Below are 18,047 nucleotides of genomic sequence, written 5' to 3'. Positions count from 1 at the left end.
GAAAAATCTGAAAACGGTAGTTATACCAGTTGTACATTTTCTTCGATAATTTGATGCTATTACAGAACAATAAATAAGAACTTTCGTTTAAATTTGATCGAATAGTTCCACAGTATTTGGGCGCTGATTTGATGTGAGAAATTAAAGGGGAAGGAAAAGCTTGAACCAGATTGCCAACCAAAACGTTGGATTTACTTCGCTGAGATTTTACAAATACGTACTTCCTCTTTAGAGTCCATCTAAGTTTTATTAAATTGAGGCTTATAAACTGTTAGTAATTTTAGCTTACATTATTAAGGCCCTCTCGAATATCAGTCTTCTGTAAGCTGATATACTACTTTATAAAAATTTCTCACTTCACTGTCTTTACTTTTTCTCTTTTCACCATAAATAGTCGTCTATCATATATTTAATCTTTTTAAGTTTCTGTTCGCATAACTGAATTTTTCTTGATCAAAGCCTATTAGAAACAGTATTCATGTACAAAGTAGTCATCCTCAGTGATTAGTGAGAGATTCACGAAATTATGAAACATCAATATTTATATACAACAACTTCAAAACCCTTAACTATAATCTTATTCCGAGCAAATGTTTTTCTTCCCTCAGTTAATTGAAATCCACCTTTGGAAAAGGAGAGACATACTCTGTATTTTTAATACAATCCTATTGTTTATAGATTTATTCATCCTTATGTTTAATATTTACATGATAGACATTTGAAATAACCGTTAACAAGAGGAAAAGATTCATTTACAAACTAGGAAAGATCTTGTACAGTGAATTTATTGAAAACTGAATGTACACCAATACGATCAAATTCAGAAGAAACTGATAAGTGATCAGTATTATTTTTATTTTGCTAATCTGTTCCTTTATTTAAATGAAATTTTTAATAATTGACTCACGGTACAATCACATTTATATAAGTCTTTTCTGTATATATATTATTGTTTTATATGTGTGCATGTATTGTGATTTATGAGATTGTCTTATTTTATTGTCACCAGTGTATACATTTAATAAAGAATGAATTAAGAAAGAATCACAGTTTAAAGATCATTAAGATTATGGATAATAAAGAAGAAAAACAATAACATACAGTAACATATCAAATAAATCCATATTTTTCTTTAGTGATTATTTGTTTTTATGATGTTAAAGGGGTGGGGTGGGGACGATTAATGGATCGGCTGTAACTAACTTTAATCTTCTGAATATTAATAATTTGTATCATGTCCATTATTTTTCACTCAACTGAAATTAATTAGAAATATATTTTACAAAAAAGAATATTGTGAAAAATGTAGGTGAAGAGAAGAAAAAAAAGACTTCGATCTGTTTCAGATAATTATTTAGGTATTTATATACTTGTACATGTTATTATTGTATAAAATAGAAATGTTTTAAAGAAAAGGGATTTAGATAAAGAAACAATTGAATAATAAGAGAAATAAGTGTTCCATGTTCTTTCTATCTATTTATCTATCTATCTATCTCTTATTACCCTTGACTTATTTACGCACTTTTGCTCTCCCTACCTCTTTTTATTTTATTTTCAATTTTATCTTGATTATTAATTTATTACATTTGACAATGAAAACCACAAAAGTAAATATGTTGATCATATAAATCATAAATGTATTTGTAAATTGTATGTTATAATACACCTAAATAAAACTAATTTGACATGTATATTTATGTTTGCTAATTAACATTTTAATGATTATATAATCGTTTTCGTTGACTAAAACTAAGGAATGTATTCTTATTATTCTTATTATTGTTATTATTAACAAAGTATACATTTATATGATGAGTATTGATGATATTCACAGTGTTTCCTTTTTTTTCTTTTTTTACTGTTTTTTCTTTAAAAATAGAAAGTGTTAAAAAAACATGAATGAATAGTCTAAAAATCTATTTGAATCATTTAAGGCGCTTTAATTACTGGTTGATTCTTATCATTTCTATTCCTGAACGTAGTCGTGTTGGTGTTTTTTTTAATCAAGGACTTTAGAAAAAGAAAAGAAGAAACAAAGATGAATGAAGAGAAGGAAATGAATGTTGGATGCATGTTGATAAATGATCTTTCATTAGGTTGAATTAACACTTCCCTTTTTTATTACATAATGAATTATCAAGGAATTGTGTAAATTATTTTGAATAAAATCTGATTCACATCATGATAAAAGAAAACGGATAACAAAAATAAATCATTATGGGAAAGTTGAATGAATTATTTGTCTGTTTTCTTTTTTTCCTTTTCTCCTTTTTTCTCTTTTTTTCTCTCTCTTTTAGGCAACCATTTAAATCTAGTTTGGATGAATTAAGGAAAATGATTTGAATGAAATCAAATTTTATACTTTATCATAATAGGAATTGGTCAACCTATTATTTGTTTCTTTTTCTATTCATAATTAGTAATGATTTGTTTTATAGTAACCATTTGATTAGAATGTGTAATGTAATTTATGCCTTAGTCATATGTTTGATGCATAGAATGATGTATATTTGAATTAGTTCTATCTTTTTTAAATGCTGTCAATTTTGTTTTTGATTGTGTTATGTTATCATTGATATTTGATGAAGTGAATTGATAATAATTAGATGTACTAGTTGATAATGTTGGATAATGTGATTTTCTACGTGCTGCTGGTGCACATATAACATTAATTGGTTTAGACATTTCAGTTACTATTTTATGACATTCATCACCATTATCTAAATGACAAATACATTTACATGTTGATGGTTGATGACCTAAACAAAAAGGAAGAGTCAAATTATTGAAAAGAAATAAACATTCAAGTAAATAAATTAAGTATTTATTTCACACGAATTTTGTGATTTGTTTAATATTTATATTCAGAAGGGGTTTTGTGGAGATTTTTAGAAATTTCACTGGTTGAAATCACGAGTCAATTGAAGCTAGACCAGGTTTTTCATGGTGGTCTAGGTTCAATTGACTCATGATTTCAACCAGTGTAATATTTATACGATAACATAATAAAAAAGTAACTATGGATGAACTATTATTTCTACATTCTTGATTAGAAATGGAACAATGACTCTTATTGAATGTTTAGTTTTAACTCACTGCTATTGTGAAGGAACGATGTAACAATTAAACATGTGATATGATTTCATACAAAATATATCATAGTTACTAATGATACTTTAATGGATAGTTGAACTCATAAAACATATTTTTAGTAAAGAATTACATGAATGCATCTAATGTCTGTTTGGATTTAAAATAACAGACTTAGAATAACGTAGAAGAAATGTGGATGCTGCTTCGTTTAGATAAGACTATTCAAATTTAAAGCATAGACATTCATGCAATAATCGGTATACACAAAGTAAACTTTATAAACACTTGACATCAATCTTCAACGTTTTTTATGCGTGTTAGAGTCTCAAGAAATCAGTTTGTGTTGTCAAAGATTAAACTAACCTAAAACCGATAGTTTACATTAACCGATATTGGAGTTAGTTGTTTTATTTAAATATTATTTTGTTTGGTAAACATCTGAATTACCATTATTTATTCACTAAGAAGTGATCAATATGATATTTGCCTATCCCTCTAAATTCTGACCACACTCTATCAAATAAGTGGCAGTTTGTCAACTATTTCAGGTGACACGATATCGTGTAGATTTTATCGAGATGTTAGATGGTTGGCGGTAGTCAACAGGAAAACATGTCTGACTTGGGCTTCATGCTATTTGGTACTTGGCTTAAATAACTCCCTGATTTCTCTTAAAATGTGAAACTGTGTGACGTAGGTTTGAATTCCCAAGAGGCAATCACTTACCTCAAGATCACAGGAATAAGCTACTGCTAAGTTTCAATTAGTAAGAAACCTAAGTCAAGTAGGATTTTTAGTTAAATAATTTCCATCATCTGACGTCGACCGTACATATATTTTGCATTTAATAAAATAACAAATATTTAACCAGCTTCTGAAAAATGCTATAGAATTCTTATGTTAACAATTTACTTACCAGGAGATGCAGCACATCGCAGTAAATGGTATACAGGATCACCAAATTCCACTGTAATCAATAAACAAGTCATATTTATGTACGTTTAATAATACTATGATATAAAGGAATAAGTTAACTACCAAAATGTTTTCATTAATTAAAAGCTATTTGATGTAATAAACGTTTATTGCTAATAAGAAGGATTTTTATCACTAAACACTGAGTAACACTCCGTCACTTCATATGTAACTATTTACCATGATGTTAATATATATTATACTTCCTAATTAATTATTTTTTAAATAAAATTGCTTCAGACATTTCATTCTATAGTGATACAGTGAAATATATTACTCAATAACTAGTCATGGATATTTGATAAAGTCATAACATTTTGCGAAATACATAGTGAAGTAGAGTGAAAATAGTTAGTGATTTAAGAAAGATAAAACATACAACGACTGATGAAAGCTGATTAAATTAACTTGAGTAAAATTTCTTGTTTTGTTCATTAAAGACATCAAAGCATGTTTTCTATGCCATAGTATGCATTGCTAAAGAAAAACCTCAAATTATGTGATTATCTCTCATATTGTTATTATTATTATTAATGGCTTTATTCAATATCATATATTTGGTACAATATAGAATTCTCAGCAAAAAGTATTTCAACAAGCTCCCTTTTCTTATTTCTTGATCGATCCTGATGATAAATATTGAGTGATCGTTAGTTAGAAGTTAACAGTCCAGTAAATCGATATCAAAATAATGTACATTTTTCGCTGCATATTGTCAACAACCACGATATCTTTGATTAAGTTTTTTGTAACTTGTACAACGACATGTATGCTTTTCAGAAACGCATGTGCATAAGTTATGCAACTGATAGACATAATGATGTATTAAAACAAACAAAAATAGATAGCTTGTTCAAATATCTAGATGTCAGGGACAGGTAGCACAGATGTTCAAGCAGATCGAATTTTCGTTTACATATTGAAATGAAATAATTGTCCAATGCTTCATAGTTTTCATTAATTCACTGATTTTAATTTTTTATTAAAGGTTGAATTTGACTATGTAAATCTCTCTACAAATATATTTTGGAAGGTACAAATGAATAATGAATAATACAGAAACATATTCACATAGTCTATGAACTTACTGCATTCATCTGATCTCTTCATTTGTTTTTTGAATAGCAACTCTTTCTGTTAAAATTATTTAAAAGAAAATAATTATAAAATAAGAATCAACTTCTATTTACATATTTTAATATCTTCTGAAGTGTGAAAATTTTATGTACAAACCATAATGGTTATACAATAAATTGAATTGTATGTCGTTATATATATATATATTGTAATACTTTTTCAGCAATTTGTGTTTGTTTAAGACCTCCCTAATGTAACGGTAAACAAATTCGATGATCATATAAATACTTAGTTTTAATTGTTTATTTAATAAACTGTTTTAACCAGAACCAATAAATTGTCTTGTTATAGAAGATAATTCGTAGTACAAAATTCAATAAAACAAAGACATGGGTTTACAGTGTGGAGTTGTGGAAATGATTGGATTATGAACCCATCAATGTTAGATCACCTTTGGAAACCTAAACGTACTGGACAGGCGTTTCATCCTATTATGGAACTCCTCAGCAGTGAGAATCCACGATCCCACACATGGGGTTGGAACACATTACCTCGAGTCTCACATGAACACTTAATCTCTAGACCACTGAGAAGGCATCTAGCGGTATTGGTATTTAATTTCAATCAGTCCATGATATTTCGTGACCATCTTTCATTGTCTTCGGTGGGTAACTGCCTCATACTTGACACGGTTGAACTCCATTGGTCACGACTTCTTTAAAACTGTGAGAATTACCTCTCAAAGCTAGTCACTAGTGACCAAATGATTATTTTCAGTGTGATATTGAAATCCTAAGTGAGAGTATATGATTCAGGTAATGAGTTTAAATAGTTTCGTATCTTTTGAATTGAATATCCTAAATGTAAAGCTTTTATCGTCATTTAAGATAATATTAACTTTTAATTTTATTAAGGTAAGACAATTTCACCGATTTCAAGGATTCTCAATAAAAAAACAGATACTTCCTGTCTAGGTACAACTTGTAAATACAAGAAATCGAAGATTCATATTTATAAACTGTGTTCTATTATAAACATAAATGTGTATATTTATTTAAAACTGAAAGCAATAGTACAAAGTATATTGGACATAATTTAATTTTTAGTTCTTAATACTTTTAATTAGGAATAACTTTACATCTTTCATTAATCTTCCCTAGTTTACTAGTTGTTAGGTGGCCACTTTCATTTGTGGAACGTGTATGAAATCTAAGAAAAAATCTCGTCTAGAATATTTTCCTTTTTTTCAGACATACTATAAGAAGAAACATCAAAACATCCAAGAATACGTTTCACGGTTAGGTATTTATTAGTTCAAGTAGTTTGTCAGCAGTTAAATTTTGTGATTTACTTAAATCATGGACAGTTTATGTGAGGTTTTAGACTGTGTTAAGTATAGTTTACAACAAACGAATTAGAGAAAGCTTCAATTTGAAAAAAAAGTTACTATTTTCGCAATAGATGTGAATATGTTTATTTTAAGGATTATTTATGAAACTGTCGATAATGCACCTAAAAAATAGGACGAGACTATAATTTATGGACGAACCAATCACGTATAAGATAACAGATCTCGGATTTTGTTGCGAAATTCACTCAACCAATAGGTTAAATAGAGTTTTGGCATTATAGCTGATGTCAGTTTGTGATGAAAACCTGAAATCTAATTCTTAAGCTTAATTATCAACTGTAAATTATAATTCCTCACGCTAGTTTATAACCCTTATTTACTCCTAGTTATTAGATGAAGACTATCAAGGTCAGTTTAGCGTCATTCAAAGATCGTCTATAAATTATAGTCTCATCGATTAATTTGAATTCATGCCAACTAGTTAATAATTAATTTTATAATATGGTGACGTAATCTGGCTAATGTTCATTTTATGTCCCAAACTTATTATTACTATTATTATTATTATCATTATCTTTACACTTGATAACCTTTTGAGGAATTTATTCAATATCCAACCCTAAATCTACTATATCTGACCTAATTCATATTATTTTACATAATACGTAATTTCTGATTTTTATTCCATTATTCTCTCTCTTACCCCATGTTGACCATATTTATTCTGACCATTTATCGCACAATTTCATTTCACTTATAAACTGATTCAAGTTAACAGTTTATATTAAACAGCCCCAACATTAACAATCTGAATTGATTTTATATAACAAACAACAATCCTTAATTCACATATTACAATTCCTAAATGATGTACCCTGCCTTACATCTGGCCAACTTTATGGATTATTAATTTGGATTTATAATTGTAGAACCTGATGAGAAATTATTGAAAAGGGATATTCTTCATTCATACAATTGTGTTTCTAATTCCCTTTTTGTTTAATCTCATTTTTAAGGATCATTTTAGATAATATTTATTCGATTGGTCATTCATTAAATTTTTATTATTATTTAACAACAAAAACAAAGCAAACAGATAATAATAGATGGAATGAACCATTTCTTTAAATAAATAATTTCGATAATATTTCAAATGAAAATAATACAATTCATTTGTTTATTTAAAATATTGTCAAATTTTCAGTGTTTTTTTAATATTTGGCGGGAAATTAGTAGAAATAATTATAACCACTTCAAGTAATTAAATATTGTACTATATATATATATATATATATAATTATGAATAAAGTACACATTATATATAGAATGAACAGTTTTTAATGTCAAAGAGATGTACTTAGCATAGTTTTAATAACCTACTCAGTAAATTATATATGACGCTATATTATGTACTAAAAGGGCACAAATTCATATACTACTTATAAACCTTGATATAAAATAATCTGTTTACATTGGTTAAATGAAGTACAATACAAAAAATGAGAAGTATGGTACTAAATTACTAACATTTAGTCCTGTGAATATATATATATATATATATTTATATATATATGTATATATATGCGTTGTGAAGCAAATGTTCCATCTATTTAAATGATTTACACCAAGTATATCTTAGTTTATCCGCTTAATTAATATATATGATTGTAGTAAAATGAAAATTTATTAGTAAGGTAGGGTTTTAGAAGGAATGTTGATTTAACTCTTTCCTATATATATTTGTTTAGTTAAACGATACTTATTTAATGTTCTATCCACAATTTATTCACAATTTACTTTTATCGTTTAAAAAACAAAAAAAAATTACAAACACAAATCAAAGTGTATATTTGATTTAGTGTAGAATGAGACAAAAATAGAAAAGATATACAGTACTTATTATAATAAAATATACTATAGTATGTATTGTTTTGCTTGTTTTTGATCTGAATAGAAAAGGTTACATTATTTGATATTATGTTCATGAAATGCTGGTAAATGAAACTATTGATTTTATCACATTTTATAAAAGATCATAAATATCTCAATTAATAATTAAAGTGTATATGGTGTACATAATGATATATGAATTAAGAATAAACATATCAAATCTACTTGTATATGAACAGAACATGAATACGTTTAGTTTTATATATTCAGTATATAATCAACTAAATTATTCTACTAGGGAATAGTTTCATGAATCAGTAGATGTAATTGAATTATGCACTTCCATTCTTGAATATATTCATATGCTTTACTCAAGTATAGGATTACTTGATCATATTTCATATGGGAATTTATTAAAAGGATACTTATCAAAATCGAACATCATGTATATTTCTTAAAATGATATATATCCAGGATAATGCTGTCTACAAATTATTAAAATAATTTTGTCAGTACCCTTTCAACCTAAAACTTAGGTGCCAACTTTAAGAGTCTTCTATATTATAATAACTAATGATGTTTTTTTTATACTACTGCTTGGATAAATGAAACGTGTCTACTTTTCTTGACAACGTTTCATTTAATTCAAACTGGAGTCAGTATTTTCAACTAGTTAGGATTAAAGTGACTTTATATCATACGGTTTCGAAATCTATATAGTTATCATAAAAACTTCAGTATTATTTCCAATGATACCAGTTTAAATATATTTTCTCTTTTGAGATTAGATTATTATAAAGTGGATGATATCCCACAATTAACAATTCATAGATTTAGTCCGCTTCTATTTCTCATATTTTATTATTTTTAGACGATAATCACCAATAAATTTACTATTATTGGAAATTTGTTTATGATGTAGACTATACATTGAAATAATGCTTGGAGTAGATTATAAGATATGTCATCATGTATGATTAATATGCTCTGAAATTTAACAATTCACCAGGTCGAATGAAGATTTTATCATAATATACCTAGAATTAGTTAGAAACTAGTTAATAAAATTATATATATATATATATATATATAATTTTTCGTACGATGAGAGTACTGAAAGACCTCATTTCATATATTTTAAATGGAGGTTACATTAAAGGTAAAATATGGAGTACTTATAGTGTCATATCTGTTGAAGAAAAATTATTTTTGATTGGGAAAGATGTGTACTACAATGTTTCTTGAAAGTTAAGTTGAAATAGGAAATCAAATAATTAATAAATGAGAATGCAATTCATAAATGATGGCAACACTGTTGATATTTTATTATTGACGAAGGTAATAAATCATTACTATGCAAAAAACTATAAGTTATGTGGATTCTAATGAATTTGATGGTTTTTTCAAGTATGAAACGTCGATTTCTTTCCAAGAAATCTGTAAGGTATATTTGTTAAGTCAAACTTGTTGAAGTATAATTTATTTATACCTATATAAATCAAAAGAAAATTTCATAAAGCCATAAAAAAGAAAACTTTATATTCTTCATACAGATGTTGTATAATGTCATGCAGTCAGTTGTGATACTGATTAATTCAATTGTCACCGTTGGAAATTTTCATAGAATACAAGTTCAGCAATGAATAAGCTATTCAATATGTATTCAGAATAAATTAAAACATAGGAATCTGTTAACAACTGTCAGTGTGAACTGATTAACTTATTTGGCAGGTTAATGAAGGATAAATAGTGAAAAATAGCAATACGTTTTCCTTCACTTTCCACTAATATTAAATTTGAAAATGCACTTCTCACGGAATATTCATGTATTCATACATAAAACGGTTTTACGGTAGTTTTATACATCAGACTTTATTAAGTCTGATTAGAGGAAAAATAATGAAAGTTTTAGAACAAATAAAGACAATTCATTTTAAGTCAAAGTATCTCACTAGCTACAAAACAGCCCGGGTTTATAAAGAATGACTGGATCAGAAAACAGTGTTTGTCATATTTCGGTAGGTCCCGGATTAGATTATTGCAAGGCGGGATCGTGGATAAGCACTGCTGAGGAGTCCTGTACTAGAACGAAACGGCCGTTCAATGCTTCCAGGTTTTTCATGGTGGTCTAGGTTCAACTGACTCATGATCTCAACCATTGAAATTACTATAATATCTATAAAACCCCTTCTGATATTATTCAACATATGCTCAATAGTGACTGGCTTCAAGAGGTATTTCATGGAGTTCTAATGAGAAGCAGTGACCAGTGGAGTTCAACCAGGTGTGTTGTGAGATAGTAACTCACTGATGACAGTGGTGAATGTGTCGCTCAATTTCGTGGATTAGTTGACGTTATACATCAACACCGTTGGATGCCGGTCGGCTCAGTGGTCTAGTAGTTAGGCACTCGAGTGCGAGACTGGTAGGTCCTGGATTAGAATCTCGCGAGTCGGGATCGTGGATGCGCACTGCTGAGGAGTCCCGTACTAGGACGAAACGGCTGTCCAGTGCTTCCAGGTTTTCCATGGTGGTGTAGTTTTAATTGACTTTAATTGAACTCAACTAATAAATTACTATAATATCCACAAAACCTCCTCTGATCCCAGGTAATAGTTGAACTTATTAAATGAATAATCATGTAATCAGAATTTTATCCATTTATATAACAAAATATTTTGTATATAATCAAGTATTTTGATTATCAGTATTTTTTCTCTGTTCAGCAAGATTGCGCAACCATTATTTTACGTTGTGGTAGTTCTATATTGTCAAGATCGTTACTATGGTCACCTTTTATTCAGTTATACATCGTGAGCTCACTTTACTGATCAGCCGTTACTTTAACATATTTTTCATTCAATGTCGGATTATAAAAACATAAACTTTCTATGAAGGTGTTATTTAAAGTTTATAGAAATCGAAAGGAAAACAGTTTGAATATCATGTTTTCTGTGAGTCAACCAACGTATTATAAACCGTACAAAAGTATGCAAGTATAATAATTTAAAAGTTAAATTAAATAGTACAATTAACATAATTCACTTTTAATTATTAAAACATCTCTAAAGCCAGATGCATAATTCATTGTATATTGTAGAAACTGGCAATGAAGTAGTCAGTTTCGACTTTCGAAATAGTATCGAATTCTTCTTGGGATAGACAATGTGATTGTAAGTGGTAGTTAATTAACATGATAAAAATTTCAAAAATGAACGGTGTATTTTAATTAGTAAAAAATATAGCTGATTATTATCCACATATAAAAATGAGTATTTTGTACAATTGAGATATTTTCAACGTTGAAATTGATATGTGAGATTTTTACTCATTCGATAAAAATTTTTGATTGAGATCATGAGTCGGTCAATGTTAGACCATCACTGAAAACCTGGGAATACTGAACCGTCGTTTCATCCTTGTATTAGACTCCTCAGCACGACTTACCAACTCATTCGTGCTCGAGACCGAATGTCCTAGGTTCGAATCCCGCGTGTGGGATCGTAAATGCGTAGTGCTGAGGAGTGCGATACTAAGACGAAACGACCTTCCAGTGCTTCCAGTTTTTCAATGATGGTGTACCATAATAAATCACAAGAAGTGTTGTACGTATTTATATTATTTTAGAAGATAAAGATGAATAACAAAGTGTCCAATTTGTGTGCATTTACAAACTATCTTTGTTTGCTTGTTTAACTGGTTGTGTAAAAATGTTATATCTAATAGAGTGTGAACAAAAGACATTTAGATTGTGAACAAATGAAGAATCAATGTTATATACAATTACTTCGTCAGTGATAAAAATAAACATAATAGCTTTTAATAGAAAAATATAAAAACTAGGGCAATAACACATTTCATTATCTTTAATATATATATATATATATATAGTAACGTGTAGGAGAAAATGGGACTATAAAAAAATCACCATGAATAAACTTCCCAATATATTGTTGTGTGATGACATTATCAGGAGAGTTAAGAAATTTGCACTGTTCAAACCAATATGCTTATTAGCGAATATAGTGTCATATTATTCATGTTATGCATAAGATCAGCCACATTGATTTTTAGGAGTGTAAAACATCGGGGTGTTCATCACACGCGACTGTGTCGTCGGGTTCACAAGCTGCAAGCTAAATTATTTCAGAAAGTAGTGTGAAATATATCAAGATAACTAAGGGTTTCTAGGCAAAAGGTTTTTGACACAGTGATCATAACGAACGCAATAAGTACTTGTGTACTAATTTCGTGGTGTTCATTTAGATCTGTGATAGGCGTTAAAATTGGTTTCTTCACCGGTCTTGCCGGTCTTAAACCCTGATAAAGGAGGAGGGTTGGGCATGGGGTTAGTGACCCCATCCCGTAAAAAACTAACTCGTTGAAAAACCATCAACGAGAAAAAATAGTCCAAACCATTCAAATTCTGCCCTGGGAGTTAAAAGGTCTACATTTAGAAGAGTTGTGTCGCCTCATGGTGAAAGTCGAGTTCTTTCAAAAGCCACGAGGCTGATACCCCTTCTGACAACCGGAGCAACCATTAATTTAGGTACACGGAATGTTCGTAGAACATGGGAGACTGGGAGAGTCATCCAAGTTGCTGCAGAAATGAAAAGATACAACCTGGATGTTCTTGGAATCTATGAAACACACTGGACGAAATGCTCTCACATGGCTACGTGCATACAACCACGTTCAGGGAAGTCCCACTCACTGCACTCTCGTAGCGGAGATGTTGGTTATGAAGTTCAGAGGACAAAAATTGAATTTCCAGCGATTTAACCGGGTTAATGAATACGGGGGATCTACCTGGAGGAGTTAGAAAACCCTGATTACAAACCAATGATGCCCATTAGCTTCAGGATCCTGAAGGAACAAATGACGTGTGAACCAATCGTTGGTCACTGGCTACCATGGGACTTCGTTTCTTTACGTTGCTCTACTGTCTTGTGGATCAGACCTTCAGGCCGGTCTTCGGGCGTGGCCCCCTGAGCAAACCACCTGAGCACCCGTGCAGCATCATAGCCCACACAAAGATCAAGTGACTTGTGTGGTGCATATGTATTCGGTGCCCCTTTGTACCAATATTTATGTGTTCATATAAATAAATGAATAAATAAATAAATAACTAGATTCTCTACTGAAAAATAAGATCAACTGATTTTAGTTTACTTAAAAGATGAAAGTATTACATTCATAGTAACTCAGTCGATAGATTTTTATAAATCTTTCAATGGTAATACAATCTAATGTGATAATGGAAATATGATAAATATCTTATCATCAATATGAACATAGTCTAGTTCCAAAAAATAGACCACTGCATAAATAATTGGTTGAAATTCTTTTGTTGTTTAAATGTCTTCTACGCGTATAAAAACATGGTTTATTTTATTTCAGAAAATTTTCTACTGATTTGAAATTTCTAAGAAAAATCGAATGGTAGGTAAGGAAATCATATTGCTAATGATACTATATATATCAGTGCAAACATATCGTATATATATGATGTGCCTTCAACAACAATGTTTCAACTAGTTAGACTTTGTCGGTTGAAGTATTTTAAATTTCATGTAGCCGCTGGGTATTCGAAGACTATCGTCATAATAAACATTATAATTAAAGTCTACCTCTCTAATCTCGTTTTGAAACGATTTTAACAGTGCTTTTATCGTTTCATAACTGTTCAAGAGAATCCTTACGCAGCTTTTTTAATAATCTCTCACTCCAAAGTGTATTGTTTTTGATCATGAAAGAAACAGTTTAGAAATATTGATTTGAATTATGTAAATCTTGCTATTCCCGTGACTACCTGTCCATTTGCATGGAAAATTCGATCCTTAAACGTATATTCTAAAACAATTAGATGAATAGGTGATACTTCACAACAAATTTTATGTTTAACTGACTAGTTTTATGGTTTAAAATAGTAATGAACACAAATGCACAATTTTTTGAGCTGGGTGAAATATCTACTATGTGATATTTAATTGTACGTTATGCCATAGAAACAAAAACCAAAGACATAGTGCTTGGACAGAATGATTCTGAAAGGTAATTTAAAAAATAGATCTCATTGATTTTATACATGGTAGAGATTTTCACAAATAACTGGTTAGTCAAAAACCAGGGAACACTGGACTTGTGCTATCCCTGGCTACCGTATAAATGACACAATAAACGCAATCAGTGAATAGAAATATATTGATCCATATTTTTTATTCATGTATTTATTCAGTTTAAACCAGTTACTTACATAATATAACCATAATAGAATGTGATGAAACGGTAACTCAGTAGTAAAAGAAAATGATTTTCAGTCTCTAAGTAGCAGGTTTTCAACCTGCCACCATCAACTTTGCTTTAAGCTACCGGGTAGTTTTAGGAGCTTGAAGTAAACAAGCAAGTGAAGAGGAGCATCAGAACCGACAAATGTAAATATATGGAGGATTTAGCGATGACGGTGAAAGAGGCTGCAAGAGAAGAAAATAGAAGACAATTATATCACACAACAAAGAAACTCGCTGGAAATGATCGCAAACCAGAACGACCTGTGGAAAGCAAGGAGGGCAAAGTAAACCAAACTGTATCTGACAGGTGAGTTCAGTCATCATCTGTTATAGATAAGCATAGAATTCATTCTGCATTCTGTTCATTAGTAACGGAGCTAATTTTTATGATTTTTGATACATTTTCATTTGTTAGTCTAAATTATAATGATCATAGTGCAACTCGACACAAAGAAGTCAGTCACCATTAAAGAAAAGACAAACTTGTCAATGTTTGTTACTCACCAATAAATCAACATAAAATCAGTACTTACGGAAATAACAATCACCTATGGTTGTCACAAGTTACATTATTAAGAACAAATGATCTCAGCACCATGATGACTGAACATAGACAATGCTAATTTCATTGATTATTCAAAAACTAAAGAATTATAACAGGAAAATTTAATTGACCCTTAATGAAGCATGAATAAGTAAAAATTATTTGCATATAAACACTGAGCTAAAAGGGTATCGCTCAAACTTTGACTGTAAATAATTATTAAGTTGTAATGATATACCTTTAATCATAGTGAAATTAAAATGGAATAATAGTTACATAATCTAGGTTCTTTGATCATGAGTAAAATCAATCAAGAAATGAAGTTGTTTGAACTGTGTAAAATCATGAATCAGAAGCTACAATTACATTTAGTCAAGCAAACAAAATTAAAATATTAATATCTAATTAAAGTATTTCATATGAATGATTATTGTTAACAAATAGATCAAGCATAACACATCATGACTAGATACAATTTGTCCAATAATTCACAGTTATTTTGGAGGATATAAACTTTAGAAAAATAAAACCGTCATTGTAGATAGTAAGAGTTCTTGATTAAATTTAAAGTTACTCTTACCAGTACATAGTTTTTGCGAAACTGTTAAACAGTTCGGCGAGACTCTAATTTATGGACGAGCCAAATAGAGGCGTTTTAGAGATTTCAAGGTTACGGCGCCAACTTCAGTGCTTACTGCTAACGTACGATCGGTTCACAGGGAATTTTTTTTACAAAACGTGATAATTGAGCGGCTATAACAAATAAAACGGCGGGACTATAATTTGTGGACGAATCAATCAGGTATAATATAATAGATCTCGGGTTTTAACGCGAAAGCCTTTCATCCATTTGGCTAAATAAATTTCTGGAATTATAGCTGATGTCAGTTCGTGATGAAAACCAAATATATAATTCCTAACTAAGGCAAATTACGACAATTATTGTGAAGTGGATAGTACAAGCACCAGTAACACTGGCTGCAGCCAGGTACTACAATACATACGGATGTTTGGACAGCGTACAGACTCCTACATAGGCATGTTTATGTGCATCGTGTAGTTATCCACAAGTAGCATTTTGTGCACTCAACAACCGGAGTGCACATAATCAATATTGAAGCTATGTGGTCGAGGCTGAAAGAGTTTTTGAGACTTTATCATGGCTCCAGAGGCCGACTATTCTGTAGCCGTATGGATGATTTCCTCTACTGCATGCATTACAATTTTAGAACCTCTGAACCTCTCTCTAACCTTGACAAGTTGTTGAACCACGTATAAGAAATGTATCCACTTTATTTCCATGGTTTTGTATAACATCTTTTTACTCTATACTGGCTGTTTGCTGATTGGCTAATATTTCTCAAGGTTACTTAAGATTCGTTCAAAGGTCGTTCATAAATTAGAGTCTCGCCAACACGTCTATCCAATATGTATAATATATTATTCAAAGATTCATGAACATGGTCAAAAATATCTATATGTGATATTTTTGTTTAAATATTTAGCGGCGAGGCTATAACTTATGAACGAACCGATAAAATATACGATAACAGATCTTGGATTTCAGCACGAAATTCTTCAAATATTTAGCTAAATAGCATTTTAAATTATCTCAGTTAGTGATGAAAACTCTAATTCTAATTCCTAATTCTAACCATCAACCGAATATTATAATCCTTATTCTTGACACAGTTTTAAAACCCTCATTTAGCCCTAGTAAGTAGGTGGACATTCTTAAGGCCAATTCGGTTTCGTTCAAAGGATGTCCATAATTTTTAGTTTTACTTTTTTAGCTGTAACACAAATCTACCTTATAGTAGTTAGTGTTATTTATCAAATGAAATACAGTTTATCCACAATAAGCAATTCAATATACATAAATTTGTTTGTATTTTATGTCCATAATGAATACTTGTATAGTTGATGTTAAAATCCATGAAATGATTTGAAAGTTATTCATTTAGAAGTTACATTCAATTACTTACAGATTTATCATAATTAAAAAAAAATTATGTACAAAGAAAATACAAATTACTTCGTTTTAACAAACAATTCAAGATACAAATAATCAACTTCCTTTTTTTGATTAATATCATGAACCAACTGATGTTAGACCACTATTGAAAACGTGGAAGTACTGGATGGCCGTTTCGTTCTATTATGGGACAGTGCGCATCCACGATCCCGCTCGCGGGATTTGAACCCGGGGTCTTCTGTCTCACGCGCGAACGCTTAATCTCTAAACCACCGAGCCGGCATCTAATGGTGTTAATGTCTAACTTCAACCAACTTCAACGAAATTGTGCGACTATCTTCCATTATACTGAGGTAGATACCTGTCTTAATCTGTTCATAGTCTCAATAAAAAAACCTAATAATCTCCACAACCCCATACTGATAATCAACTTTCTGTTTAGTATTTCTATCATTCTAATTTAAGCTAATATAGTCAAAATCAATAATTTAAGCAAAAATAAATTTAAGGAAAGAAAGAACACAAAGGAATCATTTAACAGCTAATTTGACCAGCTGTTCAACATGTTGTTATCCATGTAGGCAAATAAAGAAGTGTTTGAAAATTGTGCCAAAATTTTTTTGTTTTAAACTTTCTTCTATAGTTGGCTATATATACATAGTATTGTTAAAAGATTACAGGATATCGTCAAGTGTAGCATTATGTTTTAATCTTATTATTACACAATTAATGTGTTGAAATGTATGATAGGCTTTTACAAAAACAACATTGTTTTCTCTTACTATCCTTTATTTTTCAATTGAAATAAAAGAACTTTGATTTTAATTTATGATAATGAGTTTTGAATAA

At 29.8% G+C, this 18,047-nt stretch overlaps 1 protein-coding gene across 3 annotated transcripts in view; it reads right to left on the bottom strand.

Moving 5' to 3' along the window:
• Positions 1 to 224: 224 nt before the first annotated feature.
• MS3_00001581 (uncharacterized protein) overlaps positions 225 to 18,047 on the bottom strand; it is a 79,198-nt gene continuing 61,375 nt past the window's right edge. For 2 of the 3 annotated variants that reach the window (XM_051209046.1, XM_012940559.3), the window contains 3 exons: positions 5,160 to 5,205; positions 4,013 to 4,063; positions 225 to 2,762 (listed from right to left, as the gene is read on the bottom strand). In XM_051209046.1, coding sequence (XP_051074468.1) covers positions 2,479 to 2,762; positions 4,013 to 4,063; positions 5,160 to 5,205 — 381 coding nt within the window. In that variant the 3' untranslated portion in view covers positions 225 to 2,478. Of the gene's footprint in view, positions 2,763 to 4,012; positions 4,064 to 5,159; positions 5,206 to 15,803; positions 16,201 to 18,047 lie in introns of those variants that run through there. The other variant, XM_051209047.1, reaches the window with a different exon arrangement.

Source organism: Schistosoma haematobium, chromosome 1 (genome assembly GCF_000699445.3).
Source record: "Schistosoma haematobium chromosome 1, whole genome shotgun sequence".
Lineage (NCBI taxonomy): Eukaryota > Metazoa > Platyhelminthes > Trematoda > Strigeidida > Schistosomatidae > Schistosoma > Schistosoma haematobium.
Note: the sequence above shows the minus strand (reverse complement) of the source record. Positions and strands in the feature narration are given on the sequence as shown.